The 25,408-nt window shown below is 44.5% G+C and overlaps 1 protein-coding gene, 1 non-coding gene and 2 pseudogenes across 2 annotated transcripts; 2 read left to right on the top strand and 2 right to left on the bottom strand.

Moving 5' to 3' along the window:
- Positions 1-1,613: 1,613 nt before the first annotated feature.
- Positions 1,614-1,687, bottom strand: TRNAW-CCA. The gene has a single exon. It is a non-coding gene; the product is annotated as a tRNA-Trp (tRNA).
- Positions 1,688-7,819: 6,132 nt separating this feature from the next.
- Positions 7,820-8,951, bottom strand: LOC125524098 (annotated as a pseudogene).
- Positions 8,952-15,682: 6,731 nt separating this feature from the next.
- On the top strand, positions 15,683-16,810 carry LOC125522807 (annotated as a pseudogene).
- A 534-nt stretch (positions 16,811-17,344) lies between these two features.
- On the top strand, positions 17,345-20,888 carry LOC125522492 (NADH-ubiquinone oxidoreductase chain 2-like). Its single transcript, XM_048687553.1, has 2 exons — positions 17,345-17,882; positions 20,293-20,888. Exons 1-2 carry the CDS (start codon positions 17,612-17,614, stop codon positions 20,886-20,888), a joined length of 867 nt encoding a protein of 288 aa, XP_048543510.1. The 5' UTR covers positions 17,345-17,611.
- Positions 20,889-25,408: the final 4,520 nt, after the last annotated feature.

Genomic DNA, 25,408 nt, shown 5'->3' with positions numbered 1-25,408 from the left:
CCATCACAAAATTATGGCGCAACACTATGACGAGCGTTCTCACAGGCCGGCACCTCGATGCATCCGTCTCAAGAGTTGTACACCTTACATGTGTTTCACGCCATAATCTCTCACTTTCTGCTCCTCCATCTGTCTCCATCATATAATTGATCTCACCTCTCATGTCTGAGTGAAAAAACCATATTTGTTAGTATATATCAAGGCCGAGAGGACACGTTCCTCTCATGTCGAGATTAGTATTAGGGACCCTTAGTATTATTATTTGGTTACTATACGTACATGCAGTAAGACAATCAATCTATGCTCTCATTCACATTTCATTCTAGCACTGACGACTCCAGCCCTATCTATCCCTAGAAGCAAATGGACCCTAGAAGCAAATGGAGTAAGTCCGATGGAACACTCGGATTGGAAAAGATAATTATACTTATAGGCATGGATGAAAAAAAAGCTTGGAAACTAGTTCAAATCGAACTCAAAAGCAACTAGGCAATCCAACTTCCATTGAAGCAGCTTCCCTGGAACTAGCTGCCATTGTATCGGTTGGTGCCATTTCTTCTCTTGGAGGCAGGGCAATAGATTAAGATTAGGCGGTAAGCGAAGGAACTGTAGGGCTTAGGGCTGCGGGTGAGCGCAACTTCAATAGGTCGAGGGGAGGAAGAGAAGAAAAAGCAGCTATTTCACCTGGTGTCGTAATAACCACTGTTTTCGAGTTTGAAGGAATAAGCGCAGCAGAGATCTTCTTTCATTTAAGAAGAAGCCACCGTAAAGAAGAGGAAACGAGGCGTTTAAGGGACACTGACTCCCATTATTTTCTCCAGGCCTGCTTTGGCTAAATCGACGGAGGCTTAGCTTATTATGTTTCGGGCGTTTAGCTAGCTTAGAGAATAAAGAAATCTATCTCTAAAGGGGGAGCGGTACGACTATTTTAGGTTAGAGGAAGGTTGAAGAGAGAATAGCTAAAATAGCCAGTCGGGTAGGCAAGTGCGGGTGGCTGTGGTCAAAGTGAATATGTCTTGTTTCGGTTAGCGGTTTCGGCTCTCCGGCACCGAAGTAAACTCTTTCTATTGCGGGGCCTATGGAGTTTGGGGATGAGTGCTGACACTTTACTGTGCAACATTCCTGTTTCTTTCATTCCCCTTACTAGATCAAAGAGGGCATATGTGGGGTTTGAAGATGCCTGGACCTTACCACCTTATTCTAATAGCCCGCATCAATGCCTCTGCCCAGAACATAGGAGCCCCCTGGATTCAAGATATCATATCAATTTTCAACTACTGGGAAAGAATTGGGGTGCGGCAGGAAGAAATGGAATTCTCAATAAAAGTATAAACAGGTCTTCCCCACTGCTGCATAGAATCTGAGCTGGGTGGAATTGAAGTTCGGTTTCGATCAAGAAACCCCTGCCTACTTACCTTAAAAAAACGACTAATGATCAACCGATCACAGAGGTCCTTTTCCAGCAACTTCAAATCAGAAAGCCCCGACTCCCATAAAGAATGCTTGCAGATCTTTCTTTTTATTACGATGACGATATGGACCTCATTACTGTCTCATTTTCTTATATTTATATAAGTTCTTTTTTTTTGGATTCGACATAACAAGAACAGAATCACGCTCTGTAGGATTTGAACCTACGACATTGGGTTTTGGAGACACACGTTCTACCGAACTGAACTAAGAGCGCTTTCCGGGAGATAAAGCAGTAAAGAAAAGGATGATTTTTGTACCTCATGCATATAGAAAAATGAAACTCTGAATTTTGTCCAATTTGAATCGATCTCAATTGATCCCTCGTTACTGCCCATAGGAGAAGTAATAGGTAGGGATGATAGGATTTGAACCCCTATCTTGTTTTCCACATCATAATTTATTCCTCCATCTATATACAACTTTCTTGTCATTTCTTCTTTTTGGTTTCATATAATAAATGATATACATCTGAACCCAACCTAACGTATAAAGAATGAATATTTATCGGTAATGCTCAGGAAGAAAGAAGGGGTCATCTTTTTGATTTTTATTCCACCCTCATGTACCCTTCTTTGCTTTTTTTCTAAAGCCTGTTCAACCTCATATCACCTAGAACAAGTCATGGACTTCTTCAATGAAAGAAAGTCTCATGGAAACGTTTTCAACGAAATAAGAACCATACATAATAGATTTCTTGATCTTTTTATTTAGGAAAACGGATTTTTTCGCAGTTTTATCTTTTATCCTAAAGATATGCAGAACGAGTGTATTATGAAATGTTTGTTGTCTAGCTTTGCATACATCGCTACTTAATCGTTTAGTGGTTATCGATGAAATTACTTCACCATAGAGAAAATATTATGGAAGTTTATAAATCTTATGAATGAAGCCCCACTATATTGATATATAGAGCAATAATTAGGTCCTTTCAATAGACTTTCCGTAGCTATAATTCAATATACTTTCCGTAGCTCAGTACTGCTGATCGTTGACGCCCGCAATTGTACTTACGGCTGTACTTGTGAAAAGAGATAGAGCCGTCTCGCTATGACTCAAAGATGGTCAAAAAGCTAATAGATGGGCCACAAAAGGTAGAGGAGAGGGGGGTAAGAAGAGTAGACTTACTACTGGATACAAGATAGGGTATACAGCTAAAAGGGTGAGATAGAGGAATGAAATGAGCCAGTGAAATGGTCCACGACCACAAGTATTGAGCTATAACCATAAAACTTGGGGAGTGCCTCAATAAAATCCATTGAAATAGAAGACCCAGGTTGTAATGGAACAGACAAAGGTTGAAGAAGACTAGCAGGAAGGGTGTGCTCACTCTTGTTGAGTTGACACACATTACAGTGAAGAACAAACTTGGAGGGAGAAAAATAAACCAGAAGGGACCCATTGTTTCTGTGCAAGTCGAACAATGATGGAAAAGCATCCAGTATGTAGCCGACATATGCCAACAACCCAAATGCACATATGCTAGTTAAGTTGAAACTCCTAAATTAAAGCGCAAGCAACAAAACTACTTTTTGGAAGGCGCGGAGCGTTGAAGAAGAGCATAGCTCGATTAACACAACTAGGGGCAATATGGTTCATTTTCCTAGAACACCACAACAAATGTCCCTACTAGCTGTTGCCAGTGAAGTTGAAACCATGCCTACCCCTCAACAAGCCTCTAGCTCTTATCCTAGGCCTGAACCACCCGAACCTCCAATTACCATACCATTGGTACTGAATACGACCACCACTCACACCTATTCCAGACCTTTAAACCCCTGACCACCTAGAACTCTAGTAGCAAAGCAACTAAAAGACCCAATCACAAAAATAACCCTCTCTATACCCCTCAAAACCTTGGCACGAACACTTGTTTCCAGCCACCTATGGCCTTCCTCACAGCTCAAAACATGATAATATTAGACCTAATCCTGCACCTCCACCACCACAACCAAGACCCAATTCAATACCAAATATCCAATTTTCCCAACCAATACATTTGCCCTATGCTGGAAATTCCATGAAACCAGAAGTGCCAATATATACTTACATTAACCAACTGCTTCCAACTCAACAACATGACCCGTACCAATACCTGCAAGAACAAAGGCCGCAAAATCAATATCAATATGGGCAGCAGATACATCAACCTCCTAGAGTTTATTTTCCAATATTTGAAGGGGCCAGGTCTTGGATACAAAAGTGTGAACATTATTTTCCGGTGTACCAAGTTACGGATTGGTACAAGGTAGAACTTTCGGCTATGCACCTTAGGGGGAGAGCTGAAAGCTGGTACAACAGTTTCTTAGTGAATAGGGGACAAGTATCTTGGCAAGAGTGAATTCAAGAGATTGTAGAGAGGTTTGAGGTAAGAAATGTGGTTGGTGTAGTTGATGAGTTTAATCACTTGAGGCAAAGAGGAAGCCTAGAAGAGTACAACTCACACACAATTGGCAGAATTGAGGGCTGCCATGTTGAGGTGCAATCCCTATTACGATGAAAACCTTTTTCGACAAAGTTTTCTTGGGGGTAAGGGTATTGTAAATAGAGATAGATGTTTCGTCCGGCTCTAAGAAACAATTCAGCAACCCCGCTCTTCCCTTTGCCTCTTCCACATCTATTTTGGAAACTTGATTTGGTTGAGTTTGAAGCAAGGATCTAATCAGATAACGCTTTGTTCTCCAATGAATGGAGGTGGAATAATTTACTGAGATAGAGAAAGCTACATCTCGACTTTATTTAAATGAAAGAAAAAGGTTAGTCCTGCTCCTAGACTTCCAATTCCATGTAGTAGTAACGGAAAGGAACAGGTTTAGGAGAACTTTTTTTATGTCTTTCTTATAGCGATCGCTGAAAGTCAGTCAATGCCCTGGCTTCAATGAATGAAGACCGATGGGCTACGAAGTGGAGATGATGTCGTCGTGTCATTGCTCGTGATGTCTTCACCAGGATTTGACTTACCAATGTGAAAGGTACCGTGCCAGTGGTTCTATCATTTAGATAGAGAGTGATCTTTCCTTCTTGTCGAAGAAAGATATGACGTTGGGAAGGGAAAGGGAGTAGAAACGTTTTCGTAGCCTTGGGGCGAAGGGCTGGGAGTTCCGTGATCCAGTTCTTTGAGCATAGATAGGTTGAGGATGGAACTCATATAGCAATCGATGTGGAAAAAGGCAACAGCCGAGAATACAAAGCAGAAAAAGCGAGTGAGATCTTGACTTTCTATTATCATACAACATAGAAGTATTTAATCAAATCAGAAAGAGCCCTGGGATTTGACCAAAACAGCATAATTGAAAGCTCTCGTCTCAGTCGCTCGCCTAAGAAAAGGTACCGGGTTGCTCCGTGATGACGAATAAGCAACCCAGCCCAATCCTTGCTTTCATAGAAAAAGGTGAATTTACTCAAATATCCGTTCAATGACTCAGTATTTAGTAATCAAATCATGCGTTTGTTAGATCATTTAGTGAGAAATAAAACGAGAATAAAGAGAGAGTCCTCACCTCAATATCAACAACAATGACCTGGCAAGTGAAGTAAAGTAAAAGCAAAGTAGAGCCCGGTTGATGTCAAACGTTTTCAAATCTTACCCACCATATCCATTCATGCATGTTACTAGATGAAATGTAAAAAAATAAAGCAATGATGGTTTTTATCGGAGCCACTTTACAACCGGTTTAGCAACTTCCTCATGCCCCTACGAAGGAAATATTTGGAGTTTGACAACTGGTTGACGCCGGTTGATACTCGAATGAATATATCGCCGGTAGATACTTGCTTTTCTAATGAGGTAGACACTTTTGCATGTTAAGGTTTCCACTTCAAACCATCCATATTTACACTTCAATTTCTCGTTGTTGACACGGTTTACACTTGACTTCATTCAAACTGACACTTATGTATCTATCTAGGCGGGCGGGCACTTAACCAAACTCAGGTTGACACAAACTATACAAAAGTCTTAATTAAGGTGTTTTTTTCCGATCAACCCGAAACTCCGAACAGAACCGACCCTGACTAGACCTTTTCCCAAGCAACTCCGAATACTGGAAAATCTGAATGAAATTCGATAAGAAAAATCAGAGCATGTTTCTAAATTTGTGATAACTACTTATTTATGAGTGAGAAATGCTTCATGCGAGCACCCTTGGCGGCCTGCTTTTGAGACAGGGAGGCCATGCTCGTATCTATGCTTTTCATCATTGGTCTGGTCTACTCGTACCCCACCCCACAAGGTACATCTTCGACTACCGTGCTTCTTATCTTGACGCTATACATTCAGTTCAGTCAGTCCCAGACTTATCCTTCAGAAAAAGGTAATCCACCCATATTGGACTGTTCTTCACCTGGACTCGCGGATCCAATACCGAATTCTCTTCGCATACCGGCCTGCTAATTCTGGGATTAGCTGTTCTCAATGACTGGTGGATGCCTCTTTTCTACCTTAGAAATCCTTTTTATGTACCTTCTCCCTCTCTACACCTTTTTTCCGTCTCGCCGCCCAGAAAGACCTATAGAAGAAGGAAGAATTCAATCCGTATACTCCAAGCGCCGTAACTATCGCACTTTCCAAGCAACCCTCCAATGAAGAAAGTGCAATTGAAACAATCAAGAACGGAAAAATAATTAGACTCCCTCGTTAATTGTTTGGATTGGAATTAGGCTCCTCTACTCTAGTCGTCCTCTTCTATTTCGGGCAGTAGCTCAGCCCATTCCGGGCCTTCCTTTACTGAATCTATTAGTAGTTGCACTTTTCAACATATGCCTTTATTTAGGCATTGGTTGTAGGCATCCCCTTCTCTTCAAGGAATTTCTGCGCCCGGTTCCTGATCAAGTGTTGGAAAAACCGGAATATGATGCTTTCTACTTCAGCAGTAGGGTTGGCCTGAAGCCAGCCCATAGAATAGAAACGGGCGTGTTCTACACAGGAGTTCTTGTAGAACATGTTCCAATCAAACCTCTTTCCCTTCATCTCTGGTTTTCAATACGAACAAGTGTCATCCTCTTCTCTCATCGTTTGGATGGAATACCCACGTGGAGCTGACCTTCACTTTTCAGAGACAGGGGCAAGCCGATAATTTGTAGCCTCCCTGGTTATTTTCTGGAAATTTCAGTAGAAGTGAAGCCCTGTAGGAGCTCCCTAAGGACTCTAGCTAAGACATTTTTGAGACCCTGGGTGACTCGCGTGGACTTATCCCCTCTCGGTAAGCCGAAGACCATATCGTCTGCGTAGCGTGCGTAATAGAAGACTACGGCCCCATCCTCTCGGACCATTACCCTTTCAAGCTTGGCATCCAATATATGGAGATAGCAGTGAATGAGGACAGGTTCAATCGTGCTTCCGAGCGGTATTCCTCGCTTCTGGCACGTGTAACTCTTACCTTTTCTATCTACGTGTGGTTTTCATGAAAACCTATTTTATCAACCTATGGACTCCTTTCAATGACAGAGTCTTTGGAGCAAATTGGTTCAGGATTCTAAGGTTAGAAAAGAGTTACCACTCAAGGGAGGAACAAGATATGTGGAAGGCTATCCTGGTGGCTCAAGACTGACCGGTATACCTGGACCAGTCTATATTGAGCCATATTCATCAATTCGTCAGGCAATTTGGCCTCACACAATGTATCTCTGTTCCACCAGACGCTTAATCAACCCTGGAACACAAGAGAACCCTTCTTATCGAAGAGAATTGCGTATTAAACAAATGAGAGAAATAGCCCTAAATATGTGCATCGAGTAAGTCATTACCTTCTATTCGATCTCCAGTATCTCTCATCAAGTACTTGATCAGATTCCTCTTTTTTCTTGCAATTGCAAAGTGGTGGAAAAAAATTGTATTTCGGTCACCATGTCGTAGCCAATTGGCTCTGCCCTGCTGGAGCCATGCTACTTCTTCTTGTTCAAACAGGTTCTCGAGCAGCAGTCAAATTGACTTCCCCTGCTTGAGCGTAATGCCCGCCCCTGGTGTGGGGGAAATAGCCTTGTTTTCTATTCCTTTTCAAGTTGCTGATGCGAGCTACCGAACAAACAAGATTAGTACAAAAAGCCACAACTAGCACTAGCTTTCGAGATTGCTTCTTTCTACCTTTCTCACGCCGCTAATTGCTCCTTCTCCAAAATATCACTACGGACAAGATGAGCTAATAGAAAAAGTTAGGGCAACAGATGATAGCGACTCGCCAGACTCGAACTGGCATAGGCGGATCGGATCAAACGAAATTAGCCTTTCTTCCATCAACAGGAATCGCTTTGATTTTGCAGTTCAAGAGGATGGTGGGGGCAACCTCTCTACATCTGTGGGCCGGTAGGCCAGCCAACTAACTCTTCAAATGAAGAACTGATTACACCACATCTATGAACCTATCATTCCCCGCCCTTGCCCATTATTTCTTTTTGTATCACACTAGGACTTTGCCTCTTTTTTTGAGGAAAAATATGGAAGTAGAATCTCCTCTCTTTTAGAGGCGTCTTCCAAATCCAATTTAAGATCAATGAGGTCTTTCAGAGAGCCGCTGCTCTTTCCATTAAATTCTAGGATCTCTTCGATCCTATGCGCAAAAGCAAGGTGTGAGCCCGCGACCCCTTGATCTCTCTCAGAGTCAATCAGCCCAAACCGGGTTATGAGCTCAACGAAAAAAAAAGTATTTTTAGAAATTGCCTACAAAACTGCCTTGCGAGCGTTAGCGTCAGCGTCAGCGCCATCTCCCGATGGATATTTTTTGCGCATCTCCAATAGTGCCTTGGCCCTATTTTCTTCTTCGTCTATTGGGGAAGAAGAAGAGGTGGAGTAGCAGGCGGATCTCATCCCTCCCGCGGACTTCCCCGTACTCAAAGTGACTCTGAGAGATTGTGCTTCTCTACTAATCGCATTCTGTTCAAGAATCACTGTTTTCATGATTGAATGACGAAATAGATATACGAACTATATAGGATCATTCGCTTGGATGGGATAAGTGATTCTTTTATAGGATTCCCATGGGATCGTAGAATCAACTAAGGATGGAATAGGTATTTGTGATCGATCAGCTTCCAGTATGACCGAAGACTTTCTATCTGCATTCAGAATAACCACACAATCAGGTTGTTGGTTCAACCCAAAATTGATCTTCTTCTTTCTTGAATGGAATTTTTTTATTTGCAAAAGAATTGGTCAAAAACGCCCCGATCTTCCATTGAGAATCATCGAAACAATGAGAATTCACATTTCTTAAATAGCTTCTTAAGTAGCTCGCCATTTCTTTCGTTATCTCATAAATAAATAAATGATTGGTCTTTAAAAAGAAGGAACGGCCTTTTTGACGACTGGGAGATCCTATAAAATGAAGAGCGTTTCGTAAACAAATCAGTGTCTTGTCTGAATCGAGAATAGCAATTCCATTTCTTGAACCACGGATATAGACTTTGAAATGGTGATCAGCTACCTGACGGCCGAGATGTGCATTCATACAAAGTAATTTAGTACAGACTATCGAAAGCATTGTCATTTTGTGATTTGAGTTCCGGAGATACAGGTGGTAAGTTATGGGTAATGCGGGGGAACTTTAAGACGAGATAGAATACCTAATATGGGAGTGGTTTAAGTGAGAGAATAGCTCCCTTACCAAACCAACTGAGCTATTTGCCATGTTTTTAACAAATGACCTAACTTTGATGTGATGTGCCCGGCTAGCCCGGATCATTCTTAGAGCAGTCGAGGTTACCGGAATTACGGCCTTCCATACAAGAACTGGCACTATTGTAACTCGCTATGGGCCTCCTGCCTTCTCGAAAGAAACTGGCTTTTGAAGAAATTACTCTATTTTACGCATTTAGTTGAAGCGGATTCAAAGAGCTCTATCGAGCAAAGAAGGAGTATACTATACTGTAGCTGGATAAGCTAGATACCAAAACTTTGATAAAGATTGAGGCAACCCATTTGAGGAAGAACCGGACGGACCCCTGTGGAGATGGCATAAACAATCCTTTGATGAACTTTCTGGTTAACATAGAATCTATGATTTTTTTCTTCTAATTACTACTACTACCATTATTCAATCTGGTATCCAAGAATTTATTAAGCTCATCCCGCAAGCACATGTACACATCTTGGATTTTACCGTCTTAAGATGGAAGAAGATTCGTTCTCCTTCCCATTTCTAAGTTAAGCAAGAGATAACTCATAATTTGATATGCACTCGCACTCGCATCTTGGGTCACTGGAACCTGATGATAATTACTCACTCCTTCATCCTGAGAAAGGATCTTGGCTATGAAAAAAAGGATCACTAGCTTGCGCAGCAAATTGAATGAAACTTTCGTCCGAAGTAAACATTTCAGTCTGGTGTTCGTTATACCATTTAAGGGCATCATCTAAGTTCGAGAACTTTGGATACTTAAAGGCTGCAGCACATGCTAAGTGTTGACTGAGATTCTTTTTTTCCGACAGGTGGTTTTGTGCTTGAGGTTGAGGATGATCGGCAGAAAAGAGTAATAAACTTTTTGACAAATCACGCTCATGAAAATGCAATACACCTGAACGGTAGATTCTACCATGGAAGTCCATGAATGCTGGCAAATAGAATTGATAACCTTCGTATGCTGACGCAAGTCTTATTACAAAATCTTCATAACTAGCCTGCTGCACCTGTTTTAATAATTTATTTAACAGTATGTTATAGCTACAAGCATTCTTAATACCTTTGACGTTATTGAAGTAGCACTCCCTCAATATGTCTGAGGCTTCTGTCGGATTCACGCGGGCTAGAGCATTTGGTAAAAGAAGCCCACACTCAACTAAACATTGACGATTCTTTTCCAGAAATCTCAAGAGCCTTTTGTTTATTTCAAACGCTTGAGACTGAAGCCCATTCAAAATATCACACATCTGCTTGTATTCTTTTTTATGTAACTTTATATAGAAGTGGTTTAAGTCATGGGAAGTTAATAGCCGAAAGTGATTCTAGATATGCCCCGTGGGTTTGCATAAGTAACCTCCTATCAGATCCGATAATGTATCAGGATCAGACCCCCTCTCTGCTGGTTGCCAATCCAAGGGTTTGCAAAGCATCGGAAGATTGAGTTTGATAGGGAGCAGATTTATGTTCAAATTGCACATAACATAACTAGAATTCTCTATATACCCTTGACCTTTCTTAAGAACCAGCACTGGATCTTCTTTTGTTACTCCCCTATCTGTTGATATATGTAGAACATTTCTTTCAATCATGAATTGGAGCAAGTATTTCCCGATATCATAGTGACACTGAATCTTTTTCTTTTTCTCTTTTTTGCTAGCACCTTTGGGCTGAACAACATCCTTAACTGATTCTACCTTACTAGTGAGTACTGCTTCCACCTTACCACTACCTGGTGCTTTGTATTGTAGAAACCTTGCTTGTTATCGTACAGTTGAATTAAGTTGATCTATAAATCTAGCTGCCTTAACTGCGGATGATTCCTGAAGAGTGTTGAATACCAAGCCTAGTACATGAATCATGATAGCCTCAAGCGTATAGATACCAAACATCTTAAGCATAGGTAAGCTACTTGGTAGGAAACCATTTAGATATTGCTTAGCGTTAGGCTGATCTTTATTAATCAAGGAACTTTACTATGTTAGGAGTTACTTTAAATAGATTATCCTCATCGAACTTCATTGTGCAATCTGCAATTTGATTATGTAAATCTATTAATTCAGTATCGTAAAACACACCATTTTGATTCTTCTTTTCATTAATCAACAACTTTCTAACATCATCCTGATACTTATCAACATTAGAAGTCTTTTTCGTTTTGTCAATATCCAACAGCTGTCACAGCCCTAGAATTGTTTGCAATTAGTGGCACAAGCATCCATGCATCTTGTCTAAATTACTTCTTTAATTTGAAATGGGGGATAATAAACCCTAGCAGCAAAGGAAATTGAACCAGGTTCAAACTTAAATCTTTTCAATGATCCCAAGATGCCCTTTTGAAATGTTCATCATTTTTGAATTGGTCCAGCACCTCTGACAAAAATGATGCACATATTTCTAGGCCATCCCGGATTTTTGAATTAAATCATATGTTATTTACAATTGGGCATTTAAATGCTATATAATATTTTAAATGCTCAATTAATCATAACTTAAGTGAGGGCTGTTGGGAATATTCCAACCAGAGGCCACAATTATTTTCAGGATTTTTGGAAACGTTCTGGTATTTTTAATAAAGCCCAGAAGTTACACAGAAATAGAAAAACATTAACAAAGGTGAGAGAGAGAGGTTACCTGTGCAACTTACCTAGCAGCCCACTAGCGGCCCAGTAGACAGCCGGCCCACTAGGCCCAGCCCAGCCCCTCGCGCGTCGTCTTCCTCACGCCTACTGGCGTTGTGCGTGGCGCGCGCACAGCCGAGCCGCGGCCACCTCCTGCTAGCCCCGCAGCTGCTCCCCCTCGCCTTGGACACTGCCACGCGACCCCCCTCGATCCCCTCTGCCTCTCCCCTCACTCTCTGCTCTCCCCCTCGCCTCTAGCCCTTCCCCGAGCTCACCCTAGAGCAACCGCCGCCGCCGTTCGCTGCCACCATGCTTAGAGCCACCTCCTCGCCCTCCACCCGAGTCCAGAAGCTCTGCCTCGTCTACCTCGTCCTCTCCGTCGACTCACGCGACGCCGGACGCCTCGAAGCGCCGCCATCGATTCCTTCTTCAACCTCGGGACCGCCGGCCATCTCTGTCAAATTCGTCGGCTCCGGACCGTCCCCGACCTCGCCGAGCGTCCCCTCGTCATCGCCGTGAGCCACTGACCTTCTCCCCTAATTCAGCAAGCTCGCCCCCATGCCGTAGCGCCGTTCCCCACGAGCACCGGAGCCGCCGTCCGCCATTGTTGCTGCATGCATAGCCTCCGTGCTCCCCTGGCCTCACCGTGCTGCTCTTAGTGCTCCCCGTGTCTAGCAGGTGCTGCCCAGCCTCTCCATTTGCTCACGAATGCACCGTAGCGACGCGCCCGTGCACCACCGAACACCACGTTAAGATTAGTACTAATACGTGTGGACCCCACGTGTCGGCTTTGACTTTGGTCAAGTCAACGTTGACTGGTCCCACCTGTCATCCACCCAAACCAGCCTAAGACACTGACGTATGGGTCCCACAGGTCAGGTTTGACCTGCGGACCCAGTTGACTTGCTGAGGTCACACCTATGTCATGCTGACGCAGTAAAGCATTTTCTGGATTTATTTTTATATAGGAAATTCAAGAAAATGTTGCAAACTTCAAAAATTCATAGTAATTCAACCGTAACTCCAAATCAAACAAATTATATATGAAAAATTATCAGAAAAATTCAATCTATCCATCTGTACTGGTTTCATGCATGTTAGAACACTTTAACCTTGCTGTTTAGGTGAAACAAGTTAATGCACTAATATGATTTCATGAAATGGGTTTGCATTTGAATCTTTGGTTCAAATGGACTCATTCCAGTCTGTTCTAGCTTGCATTAGCCCAAAACACATTCATATTCCATGTCATAGCATGCATCATATTGTTGCATTGCATTGATTATGTTCCCTCTTGTTTGCCGGTGTTTGTCCCCTCCCGATAGACGTGGTTCCGACGAGTTCGATGACACCGATGAAGAACTATATTATCTTCAGAAGTGCCAGGCAAGCAAAACCCCCTTGTTCATTCCGATACAGTCCCACTCTCTCGCTCTTGCTCTCTTTTACTGCATTAGGACAACAACGATTCATCTGTTACTTGCTGCGGTAGCTGAACCCCTTTATCCTTTGCATGACCTGTCATTGCCACGGTAAATAGATGAAACCCACTAGCATGAGTAGGAGTTGTTTGAGCCCTGATGTGCCTACTCATTCATGCTTGTTTGTCATGCCTGCTACTGCTTAGAGTTGAGTCAGGTCTGATTCATCGGGGATGAATCAGAGGTGTGTAAACATGTCCTACTGTTAAGAGCTAAGTGTGTGAACACGATTTGGTAAAGGTAGCGGTGAGAGGCCATGTAGGAGTACATGGTGGGTTGTCTCATTGAAGCCGTCCTCCGGAACTGAGTTCTGTGTTTGTGATCCATGAAACAGTTACTACCATGCATTGGGCCCGAAACCAATGGACCCTCTCGACTTATTAACTGCCCTTGTCCTCTGCCCAGGAGTTGCAAGTAGTTACTGGTGTTTGTAGTATGCTGGGGGCCGTGCGCAGCGCTGACCGAGGGGTGGGCTGTGTTGTGGTAGGCACGTGGCATGGTGTACCGGGCGCCCGTTTGGTGTCTCGGGAACCCTGCACACATTGTTTGGGGCTGTGAGCGAAACTCCGGCCTGATCTCCTCATGGATGGAACCCGAATAGGCGATAAACTTGGACTAGAGACTTGTGTGGTTACTCAGGTCGTTGCCGACACCCTCGTTGGGCTTCCGCTTGAAGGTTGCCGAGTACATGTCATGTAAACGGCGGTAAGTGGTGAGAGCGTGTGTGAAGAAGTACACCCCTACAGGGTTAACATCATCTATTCGAATAGCCGTGTCTGCGGTAATGGACTTCTGGGTTGCCTATAACAGTACATAGACAAGTGAATGTGGATACTCTAAAATGCGCAAGATAAGCGTGAGTGCTATGGATGGCGTTCTCGTAGGTAGACGGGAGCGGATCCATAGTGGTGTATTGCATGGTGAATATGTGGACTCGTGTGCGCCACCTCAAGAGAGTTTCTTGCAGTCGTAGTTCAGGATAGCCACCGAGTCAAAGCTGGCTTGCTGCAGTCAAACTCCACCACCCCCTTTATTGATACTGATGCATATGTAGCTAGTTCTGATGTAAGTCTTGCTGGGTACATTTGTACTCACGTTTGCCTATTTTATGTTTTTGCAGAGAGACGTCAGTCTCGCTAGTAGTTCTGTGTGGACTTCGACGTTTAGCTTGATACCTCAGCTACGATCTTGTACCTCGGCAGGATCTGGTAGATAGCCAGGCTTCTCAAGCCTTTTTCATTTGTAGATGTCTGTACCCAGACATGTTAAGCTTCCGCATGTGCTTTGACTTGTATGCTCAGAATGTTGGGTCATGAGACCTATGTTTGTAATATCTCGCTCCTCGGAGCCTAATGAATAAATACTTGAGTCGTAGGGTTATGTTGTGATGCCATGTTGTATTTACACATATCGAGCATATTGTGTGTATGATTGAAATGCTTGGTATGTGTGGGATCCGACAATCTAGTTGTTTATCCTTGGCAGCCTCTCATATGGGGAAATGTAGTCTAGTGCTCCTTGAGCCATAGTAGTCCGCTACAGCCCGGTTCACCGGAGTCCTGCTAGCCCAGCACTACTGCTCAGGACACTTGACTGGCCGGCATGTGTTTCACTTCGTTCCTGTGTCTGTCCCTTCGGGGAAATGTCACGCGGTGACATCCGGAGTCCTGCCTAGCCTGCTACAGCCCAGGTTACCGGAGTCCTGTTAGCCCAGTGCTACAGCCCGGATTCGCACGCTGCTGACCGACATGCTCGAAGTTGATTCATGTATGCCTGTCCCCATGGGTTAGTGCCGCTTTGGGTTCACGACTAGCCATGTCGGCCCGGGCTCTTTGTCATATGGATGCTAGCGACACTATCATATACGTGAGCCAAAAGGCGCAAACGGTCCCGGGCCAGGTAAGGTGGCACCCATGGGAATACCGTGCATGAGGCCGCAAAGTGATATGATGTGTTACATGCTAGATCGGTGTGACTTAGGATCGGGGTCCTGACAGCAACAGCTTAGCGTAGTAATCGTTCCAGAACTCCTTAATAATACGTGCATTTTGCAAAGATTTCTCATTCTCAATGCTATCATCATATGTCTCGGAACAATAAAATAGAACCTGCATACTTTTATTTGTTACCCTTACTAAACTGTAGTAAGGATACGAATACGACTGAAATAAACTACTAGAATTTAATATAAGGAAAGGATCAGAATAAGTACTAATGCTCTGTAAAATACTTTTCCCCGAGCAATGGTTTAGCGGATTCGGAATTGTAACAAAGCATCCTGGGTTCTATACCCGATTCAACACTAGAGCATGCAGCCGATCCTGGATACATCACTATATAAAGTGTGCATGCAGTTTTGGTTCTTTATTGGTAGCCAGTCTTTCACTTCTGCCTCTCCACTCCCATGCCTTTCTTGGTCGGACCAACCCAACCGGCCATTCAAGTCTTTCTGCTTAGAGCAAGAAGCGGAACCAAAATGAAGCTTTCTTTATTTTCATTTATGGATAACCAATCCATTTTCCAATATAGTTGGGAGTTTTTACCAAAGAAATGGGTACATAAAATGAAAAGATCGGAACATGGGAATAGATCTTATACCAATACTGACTACCCATTTCCATTGTTGTGCTTTCTAAAATGGCATACCTATACAAGGGTTCAAGTTTCGATCGATATTTGCGGAGTGGATCATCCCTCTCGAAAACGAAGATTTGAAGTTGTCCATAATCTACCGAGTACTCGGTATAACTCACGCGTTCGTGTACAAACAAGTGCAGACGAAGTAACACGAATATCTCCAGTAGTCAGTCTATTTCCATCAGCCGGCCGGTGGGAGCGAGAAGTATGGGATATGTCTGGTGTTTCTTCCATCAATCATCCGGATTTACGCCGTATATCAACAGATTATGGTTTCGAAGGTCATCCATTATGAAAAGACTTTCCTCTGAGTGGATATGTAGAAGTACGCTATGATGATCCAGAGAAACGTGTGGTTTCTGAACCCATTGGAGATGACCCAAGAATTTCGCTATTTCGATTTTGCTAGTCCTTGGGAACAGCGTAGCGACGGATAATTCCGAATCTACATAGGTCTAGTCCAGGGGACAAATCAATAGGAAATGCTATTTGCTTCTTAAGAAGAAGAACTTTTTTGAAATGAAAGAGTTTCCACGGGCGTCGGATATCATTTCTTCAAATAAGGAAGAAGTGTTATCGAAGGATTTCCTTCCATTCTTCCTAGTATGGAAGAAGTAAAGAAAAAGTACTGCGTCTCGATCTATACGAAAGGGCACTGGTTTTTTCTTTCGGTTTCATTGATAGCAGAAGAGTACGCTAGCTAGCGGAGCCTGAAAACGCTTGCTTGCGCCCCACCCCTACGGAAACTATTGCCTATGCTTGCTGCTCGCTCAGTGTCAGTAGAAGGGAAGAAAAGATGGTCACTCCTTTTAGGAACATGGCGAGCCTTACTTACGACTGTTGCACTTCACTCGCTGCTCGTTCATTCACTTGCTCATGAACTCGCTGCTTCGCCAGAAGCGACTAGTCGCCTCCTTTCCTCCGCCGAAAGATGCTTAGCCAGAAGCGACGAAGGAGGGGAGCTGGGGAAGGCCGACGATGGCAATGAGGGGGAAGCTTTCGTAGAAGCTTTGCCCCTTTCTTTACATAAATTGTTATGAACTTACTAAATGACCTTATTTATTCTCCCGGAACGCTAGCAAATCTAATAGTTCCATCTACTCTTCTTAACTTAAGAACGAAGGCTGCCATCCTTCTTATTCAGGAACCCTTTGTTTGAGGAGGGCGTATCCCAGGGAAGGGGAGAGTGGCCGAGCGGTCAAAAGCGACAGACTGTAAATCTGTTGAAGGTTTTCTACATAGGTTCGAATCTTGCCTCTCCCACTTGTTGTAGACATAAGAGAAGAGAAAGTAGGCGGAAGCCTAGGAGGGCCAACCGAGCGAAGCTCTTTTTTTTGCCGTGCTGTGAAGTGCAATTTTCTCGTATGCGTTTTAGAGAGGTTGTCGAAAAAAAGACGATCTATAGAGATTCCCCATCTATATCCAATCGAGAATAGAAGCGAGTCGCTTCCGGCGTCGGCTTGTAGGTCTCTGCAGTCGGCACACACGCACGCGCCCGCCATCATGCCTCCTTGGTTCGGACGAAGCCAAGCGAGACATACGATAGACGAAGGAAGCGCCCACCCAGCAGGAGGGCTAAAACCTGTAGTTTTTGAAGTTGCAAACTCCAGCTTCGAAGCTGGAGTGCTTTAGCCCTTTTTTTAAGCAAGAATCACCGTCTTGAGCGCCTTGCGCGCTCAAGAACAGGCAAGGGATGAGCGCTTTGTTGCTAAAGCGGATACGTTTTCTTGCTGGGGAAGGCTAGTTTGATCGAGGATTGGAGAGGAGGGAGAGGTGGAATAAAAAGCTCGGGATGATTTTGGAGTCTTTGTGCGAGCCGTATGCGGTGAGAGTCGCACGTACGGTAAGGAGGGGGGTTCGCGTCTATACGTGTAGTGTGGTGGTTGGGCCTACCCACCCTATTTGTTCCATGATCTATGGGTCTACTGGAGCTACCCACTTCGATCAATTAGCCAAGATTTTGACCGGATACGAAATCACTGGTGCTCGATCTAGTGGTATTTTTATGGGGATTCTTTTTATCGCTGTAGGATTCCTATTCAAGATTACTGCAGTTCCTTTTCGGGCGGCTGTAGGACGGACGGCCCCCTATAGGTAGTAGGGTAGGGTGGGTGGTACCGCTCAGATAGCAGCCAATCCTCCTAACTGCGCGCGGGCCGGGCTTAGAGCGCGTGAAACTCATCACTACCTCGTAAGGGCGTTGAGACCATAGCATGTTACACAAAAGTGCCGCTTTCTCAGGAGTGTTGTCACACAGCTGCCCGACTAGAAGAGCTACTCGCTCTGTAGTGTTGTCACACAAGATAAGCACGCCGCCCGCCTGCTGGCCGGCGAATCGAAGTTATCTTCCGGTCAACTGTCCACCCAGTCAAGTGCAAAAAACACAGTGGAATCACGCAACGCACGCTGCTGGTGTGCTTCCTGCCCACGAGGAAAGAAGAGCGACAAGGTTCAGATTTGACTGTTTGCAGCATGGGAGCTGATTACCCAAAAAATCCCTGGGAAAAAAGAAAAGATATCTCGGTAACGAAAACCATAGGAGGCTGTATTGGCGAGATCCAAGGGTTCACAGCAGCCCAAAAGAAAAACCGCCTGGAAGTCCGAGGACCTTTAGTACCGTACCAAACCAGCAGCCTTCGCGCCAAGCGACGACCGCCCTTGTCCCTTTCCTTTTTCCATTCAGCCTACTTCTTAGCTTTGTTCCGTCAGTCTAAGGCAAAGCTTAAGTGGTTTGCCTACCTTACCCACTTGATGAAAGGGAACGAACTTCGTTTCCTTGGCGGCTTTATGGATGGATTCAGTCAGAAAAAACTCCTTCCTTTTGAAAAAAGTGACGCTTTGCGTCTTTGCTTCCGAGGGTTAGGGTATAGGCCGTTTCGAGCAAGCTTTCACTTTTTCTCCCGGCTTTCTACAACTTTCGCTTTAGCTTCCAAAGGTGACCCAATGACCTTTCCGGAATTGGAAGTATTCGTCGCCCTACCCTAAGAAAGAAGTCACTATAAAACTGCTTGCCCTCCAGAAGTACCAAAGGTGCGCGGAGCCCGGTGAAAATGAATATGTTTGCTACTGAAAGAAGCCTGCCTATTGACTAATATTCGTCTTTAGAATGAAAGTAGCTATGAAGCCCAATCTACTGTCGATTCAAAAGGGGGCATAGTCATATGGGTGGGGTGTTTGTGGGGAGCTGCCTTGGATATGAGGAATTCCTCCAATCTAAAAAAAAGAACAAAGAAAAAGTCCGTGACGAAGATCTTTATTTTCTATCAATAGATAGGAATGAGTGTTCATTATAGGGGATAGGATCCATCTGCTCTCTCTCTCTCTCTATTTTCTTTGATGTAATTTAGAGAGAAAGAGCAGTGCGAATTAGAAAAAAAAGAGAATTGGGAGATGATTCCAAAATAGATACATAGACATCTAAAGTAAAGGGATGTATATATTATTCCTATATATATCATCTATCTATGAAAAAAGTAAACAGAGTTCGTTTTTGGGTTCCCCGAAGCCCCGAATGGATTGGATCGTTTCTGCTTCTGCCAACGAAATGAAGGCCTCGCCCCTTCCGAATGCTTCTCCGATCCTGAAGTTCTCGCGAAGAGAATAAGATGCAGCTCCCCCTCCCTCTGTCTTTTTCCGCTTTGCTAATCTTCCCCTCTAACGCGGGCCGGGCTTAGGCGGGCGCGGGAGGAAGAAAGAAAGTCGAAGAGCGTCTTCTCCTTTGTCCTTTTTTCAGTGCAACACAGGAAAGCACCCTCTTTTTGTAATCCCTGCAGCTTCCCAGAGGCTTGCTTTTTTTTTATTGAACGCATGGCGTAGCTAGGACCCCTCCAATCATGTTTGAGCCTATGTTCACCCGGGGCCAAAAAAGGAGAATTCCGGAATGCCTGCCGACGTTCAGATAAGGTGCATATCCCTTACCACTAAAGGAAAGGCTCGACGAAGGGGGGGATATTAGCTGGGTAAGGAAAACGCTTTCGAAGATTGAGATGTCGATTTGTTTTTCATCGAAAAGGAAGAAGGCCGAGGGGATAGCAGCCTTCCTTCGGGCTTTGCCTGCCGACGTTCTAATAAAGAATTCCGGCTCGGCCCGGGAAAGTGCTGGCAACAACATAAAGAAAGGGGTCCATGTAGCTGCTGCACCCGCCCACTAAGCAGCAAGTTCAGCATCTACTACAAAAGAGAGAATCCACTTCAGATAACCACGTCTCTGCTAGGCAGCATGTGGAATGGCCGAGAGCGGACCAAATGGATATATAATCCAAGCCGAGAGTGGAGTTACGTGAACAGCCGTCTGATGGAAAACAACTTTCACGTTCGGTTCAAGAGAGCACTTTTTCGTTGAGAATAAGTCCTTCCCTTTTGTGTGAATTCCCCAGCGGCGAATTAACAACTTGTGGGGCCCTATCTATTCAATCTCTCGAGCCCCAAGAAAACCCCCCTCTCCCTCGGACTCAATCTCTCTTTTGACTCTATATATGTGGGCACCTGATATCTATGAGGCTTCACCCACCCTGGTGATTGCATTCCTTTCTATTGTGCCTAAAATCTCCATTTCTGCAAATGTGTCACGTGTTTCTATTGTTGCTTCCTATGGGGGTACATTACAACAAATCTTCTTTTTCTGCAGCATTGCTTCTATGATCTTAGGAGCACTGGCCGCCATGGCCCAAACGAAAGTCAAAAGACCTCTAGCTCATAGTTCAATTGGACATGTAGGTTATATTCGTACCGGTTTCTCATGTGGAACCATAGAAGGAATTCAATCACTACTAATTGGTATATTTATTTATGCATCAATGACGATAGATGCATTCTCCATAGTTCTAGCATTACAGCAAACCCGTGTCAAATATATAGCGGATTTGGGCGCTCTAGCCAAAACGAATCCTATTTTGGCTATGACCTTCTCCATTACAATGTTCTCATACGCAGGAATACCCCCGTTAGCCGGCTTTTGTAGCAAATTCTATTTGTTCTTCGCCGCTTTGGGTTGTGGGGCTTACTTCCTAGCCCCAGTGGGAGTAGTGACTAGCGTTATAGGTCGTTGGGCGGTCGGAAGGTTGCCATGAGTAAGGTTGGGAGACCGAAGGCAGTTTTCCGTGCACCGGACACGTAGCTTACCGAATCAATTGCAACACAGATGGGAAAGCATGCTACGAAAGACAGGGTCGAGTCTGATACATCAACCGTCGACTCCATATCCTTGTACGAGTCCATAATCACTACACGAGATGAACCTGGGTTTGGTGAATGGAAGTTGGCCTTAGGTGTAATAGGACTCCCAGTTACTGCGCGCGATCGTATACTGAGGTGCTCCCGTCGGTTGTTGGAACGACGCAAGCGGGCGGGCCTCGATTCCTTTCAAAAAGATGAAGGGACAGAGGTGACTAATTCCCCATCTCATTTGGGGCGGAAAACGAATCGACATCTCGATGTGATACAGCCCTTTCCATTTTCGTTGGGAAAGAACGGCGAAGTCCATCCGAACCCTCCAATGAAGAAATAAGAGGAGAGCAAAGCGCCAATGGCGCGCGAAGCGCATGCGGAAGGGGCACGGAGAAATAAAGAAGTGTGGGGGAGAAGCAGCCGAGCTCATTCCCTTCGCTTCCTGGGCCCAAAGCAGTGCTTTGTTTCCTGGCCAAATCAAGGATTTGGGGCTGATTGCAAAAGATATCTGAATAGAAAGATAGATCCATCCATCTATCCAGATATCTAAAAAAGAATCGATTTCGATTTCATGAAACCTTTGATTCAAAGAACTGCGCTTAGCCCCCCCGCTCATGAAACGGCTCTGCTGCAATGGATGGCAGAGGGTCCGTAGTACCCGAAGCACTGGAGTGATCCAGTAGCCGGGAAGGGGCCTAGAAGTGCCTACTACTACACCACACTACACTTGGCTCTACACATTTACAGAGCTTACCCCTGTCCAGTGTCTGGCAGAACGTTGGGGGCTTCAATCGTCGACTCGTTATCCCCATCTCAGCCCAGGCTAACGGAGCCTGACTTATTCAGGGGAGAGAGTGGAGCCTATCGAAGCACTCTTGAGAGTAAGATCCTTGGCTCCTCTTCATTCTCTACAGGGGTCTCTGCCCACATGGAAGCGGGGCAGAGATGGATAAGATCAAACACGGGAATAAGAAGCATTTGAAATGCCTTTTTGATCATTTTGATAGAGGGGGATGGATAAAGTGGGCAAAACAGACTCACATTTTTCAATCGAAAAGATGGGTTCCTTTTTCGTCTCGACAAAGAAAGAATCATCTTGAAAACGCTCCTAACCCCTTCGTAGGGCCGTGTATAGTAAGTGATCCGAACCTGCCCGGAGCGAGCCCCCCTTAGAGGCAAGTGAAGTTGGTGAGCCGTATGATGGGCAACTATCTCCTGCGGTTCGGAGAGGACTCAGCTGTTAGTTAGTACCCCCTTGGTTTCGGGGTGGACCCTTTCACTCTATTTTATTATATACGCTTAGCGAAAAGAATGTTTTTTGATAGACCTAGGACATGGATTCTATATGAACCAATGGATCGTGACAAGTCGTTACTACTAGCAATGACTTCCTCTTTCATTACTTCATCCTTTCCATATCCCTCTCCCTTGTTCGATCTTACTCATCAAATGGCACTCAGTTCATATCTGTAAGTTCGTTCGATCATTGACAAGGTTCAAAGAAAGGGTGGGCCATTCACCATGAAGGCTAAAAGCGAGATAGGCTTTACTGGACATTTTCGCTTACAAAGGCGAAGACAATTCCGCGTTTTTTCAGCCGATTCTCCGAAATTTAAGACAATTATCCTCACTCAAACTTCAAAAAGTCCTTTTTTTTCTGATGTAAATTCTGTCTGTCTCCTTTGTCCTTCCTAACGCTAGTCTAGTCTCCGATTAAAGGATTGATACGGGCGTGCTTCCTTGCAGAGGGTTGTTTTAGACACCTACCCACCAGAAACTTCGCTTTGCCACCCAGGTATAACCAAAGCCTTCCACAAAGGAATATTTACTACTGGGTCCATCACGTGTCCAGATACCGGTGCATCCCTTGCCGTTTCCCCATCGGCTGAAGTTGGATCAAAGTCCCCGGACGCGAATGCTCATTATAGAAAGAACTAGGCCTACTTAGGTAAACAGGCACCCCATCACTACCGTAGTAGTTGAAATCTCTAACTTAGGTGCGTTTGCCCATTACTTCTACCCATCTACGCGATTCTGAGATCCAGCCATTGGAACTGAGAGATCCCCGCTGTTTGACCTACTCAAGTAGGCTTTCTATTGAATATCCACTCGTGGTAATTGCTTGACTGGTAGAAGCACCAAGCTTTGGTACTATAGTCGTACTCGAGACCCTATTGAGCTGCTTAGTCTTCTCCTTTCTTTGATGATCTTCAACACATCTATTTGAATTCCCTGCGAGTGAAGGATTTCTCGTATGGAGAAAAACCTCTTGAGCGCTATCTGATCTTATTTTTGTATTTCAAATATGGGACCTGCCTTTTTAATGGGACATCCCGGCAACAGGCCTACTCATGCATGTGGCCAAGTACTCGACCAATCCTCGGAGCGAAGGGATGAACGAATTCTCGAGGTCTGGTTCATTGAGGTCGGCATCACATGAAACCGTTAGCACTTCCGTTCGATATTGGATGGAGTATGGCTGGAAGGTCAGCCTAGCTAGTCTTGTCAATCGGCCCTGACTCGTCTTCTCCTTGGTACCTACCGCTATTGAACTTCGGTACCTATATTCCTGAAACAAGACAAACCTTCATGAAGACCTTCTGTTTTGGAATAAGATCGGACATTTCCACATTGAGGTGAAATTACATATGAGGAAAATAATCCTGGACTACAAAAGCTGCCCTTGTGTGGTAGAACCAGGTCTTCCACCGGGCGGTCAGCCAAGTACTGAAGCCCCTATCTTGATATAGAATAGAAGTGAGTTCACACTAAAAATAGAAGAAGCCCTATGATTTTTTAGCCCTGCTATCAATCACTTAGGTAAAGGGATCGAAAGATTATGGTCTGAAATAGAGATTTGAGAGTCCCTTGTGTGAGTACGTGCTGAAGAGCAAGGAGTGAAAGTGCGTTCATCTTTCTTTCTGCTAGTTGTTTCCTGCTAATAGTGATTAGTGAGTGCCCCATACATAGCCAATGTCCGCCCGTGTTCACATCCAGTCTTCTCTGTACACTAGTGAAGCTTCCAGCTCTATGCTATGTATGGTAGTCGTTTGACTCGGGAATCCCTGATAAAAGCTTTTAGTCCGTGCCTGGCAGTTTCAGCCGTGGTCTAGTCCAACAGCCTCTTTTCGATCCAAGAGTCGCATGAGAAGAAAGCTTCCGGTTAGCTTCAGTTAGTGTTAGTTAAATAGAACGGGAACCTCGTAACTATGCCAAGCCCGATCTTGGTTCCAATGCTGCAGAGAAAGGTTATGGGTAAAAGGAAGGTCTTTATCCTGGTGCTGCGGAGACCGGTGTTGCTGATCGAACTCATTTTCTTTCGAGGAGATCGAAAATCTCTGAATTTTTGCGAAACGAATTTACATATTTATTGCGAGGGGCTTTGAAAAGCGAAAGGATGAAGACTGATTTAGATCCTCTGAAAGCGCAGGAAGTATGCCTTTTGAGCTTTTTCTCCACCCACCTTTGAGCATCCTGTTGGAATGATCCTAGTAAAGACTACGTACGAGAAATCATTCTCACAGCCAACTTTCCTTCTTCTGAGCAAATAAATGTAGTATTTAGTCCAACCAATCATTGGTGAATCTATGTCTTTTGTGAAAAATGGAGTATTTGTGCCCAAGATCTTTCTATTCCCTTTAGTAGGTGCACACATCTCGTATGGTAAATATACCTTTGTGCCCTATAAGGTAAGATTGTTTGACGGAGTCAAGAGATGGAGATCCTGGTTTAGCAGCGGCTGCCTGTCCTTTTCTTTCGTGAAAGGTATGATCTAGAGTGTGATTCTGATCCCGTGATTGGGTGCTTGGCGTAGAATGAGTGGAGCATACTAGGAATGCCGAAAGCTCGCTCAGTGAGGGAGCTCTGTTGGAGAAGAGTGGGACTAGAAAGAGGGAATACCCATGTTTGGCCATGTAAGGCCAATAGTTGAGGTACCTGGATCCAGACAAAACTCCAAACATGTAAGAATCTACCTTGAAGCAAGGTTTCTACTGGTTAATGCATTCCACCCTATTGATGACAGCTAATGTTACTAACAGCTTAGATGAAGAAAGTGTTGGGTTTCGTAGTAATTTCAAAAAATTTCCTACGCACACGCAAGATCATGTGATGCATAGCAACGAGGGGGAGAGTGTTGTCTACGTACCCAACGCAGACCGACTGCGGAAGCGATCACACAACGTAGATGAAGTAGTCGTACGTCTTCACGATCCAACCGATCAAGCACCGAAACTACGGCACCTCCGAGTTCGAGCACACGTTCAGCTCGATGACGATCCCCGGACTCCGATCCAGCAAAGTGTCGGGGAAGAGTTTCGTCAGCGCGACGGCGTGGTGACGATCTTGATGAACTACAGCAGCAGGGCTTCGCCTAAACTCCGCTACAGTATTATCGAGGTATATGGTGGCAGGGGGCACCGCA

Source organism: Triticum urartu, chromosome 7 (genome assembly GCF_003073215.2).
Source record: "Triticum urartu cultivar G1812 chromosome 7, Tu2.1, whole genome shotgun sequence".
NCBI classification, from domain to species: Eukaryota; Viridiplantae; Streptophyta; class Magnoliopsida; order Poales; family Poaceae; genus Triticum; species Triticum urartu.
This window is presented reverse-complemented; position numbering and strand designations above follow the sequence as displayed.

Bases quoted from the DNA above. Each gene is read 5' to 3' on its own strand.
- LOC125522492 (XM_048687553.1), top strand. From the start codon at position 17,612: ATGATTTTGGAGTCTTTGTGCGAGCCGTATGCGGTGAGAGTCGCACGT. The intron at 17,883-20,292 runs GGGCGGCTGTAG...TTTTGACTCTAT, and splicing joins GATTACTGCAGTTCCTTTTC to ATATGTGGGCACCTGATATC.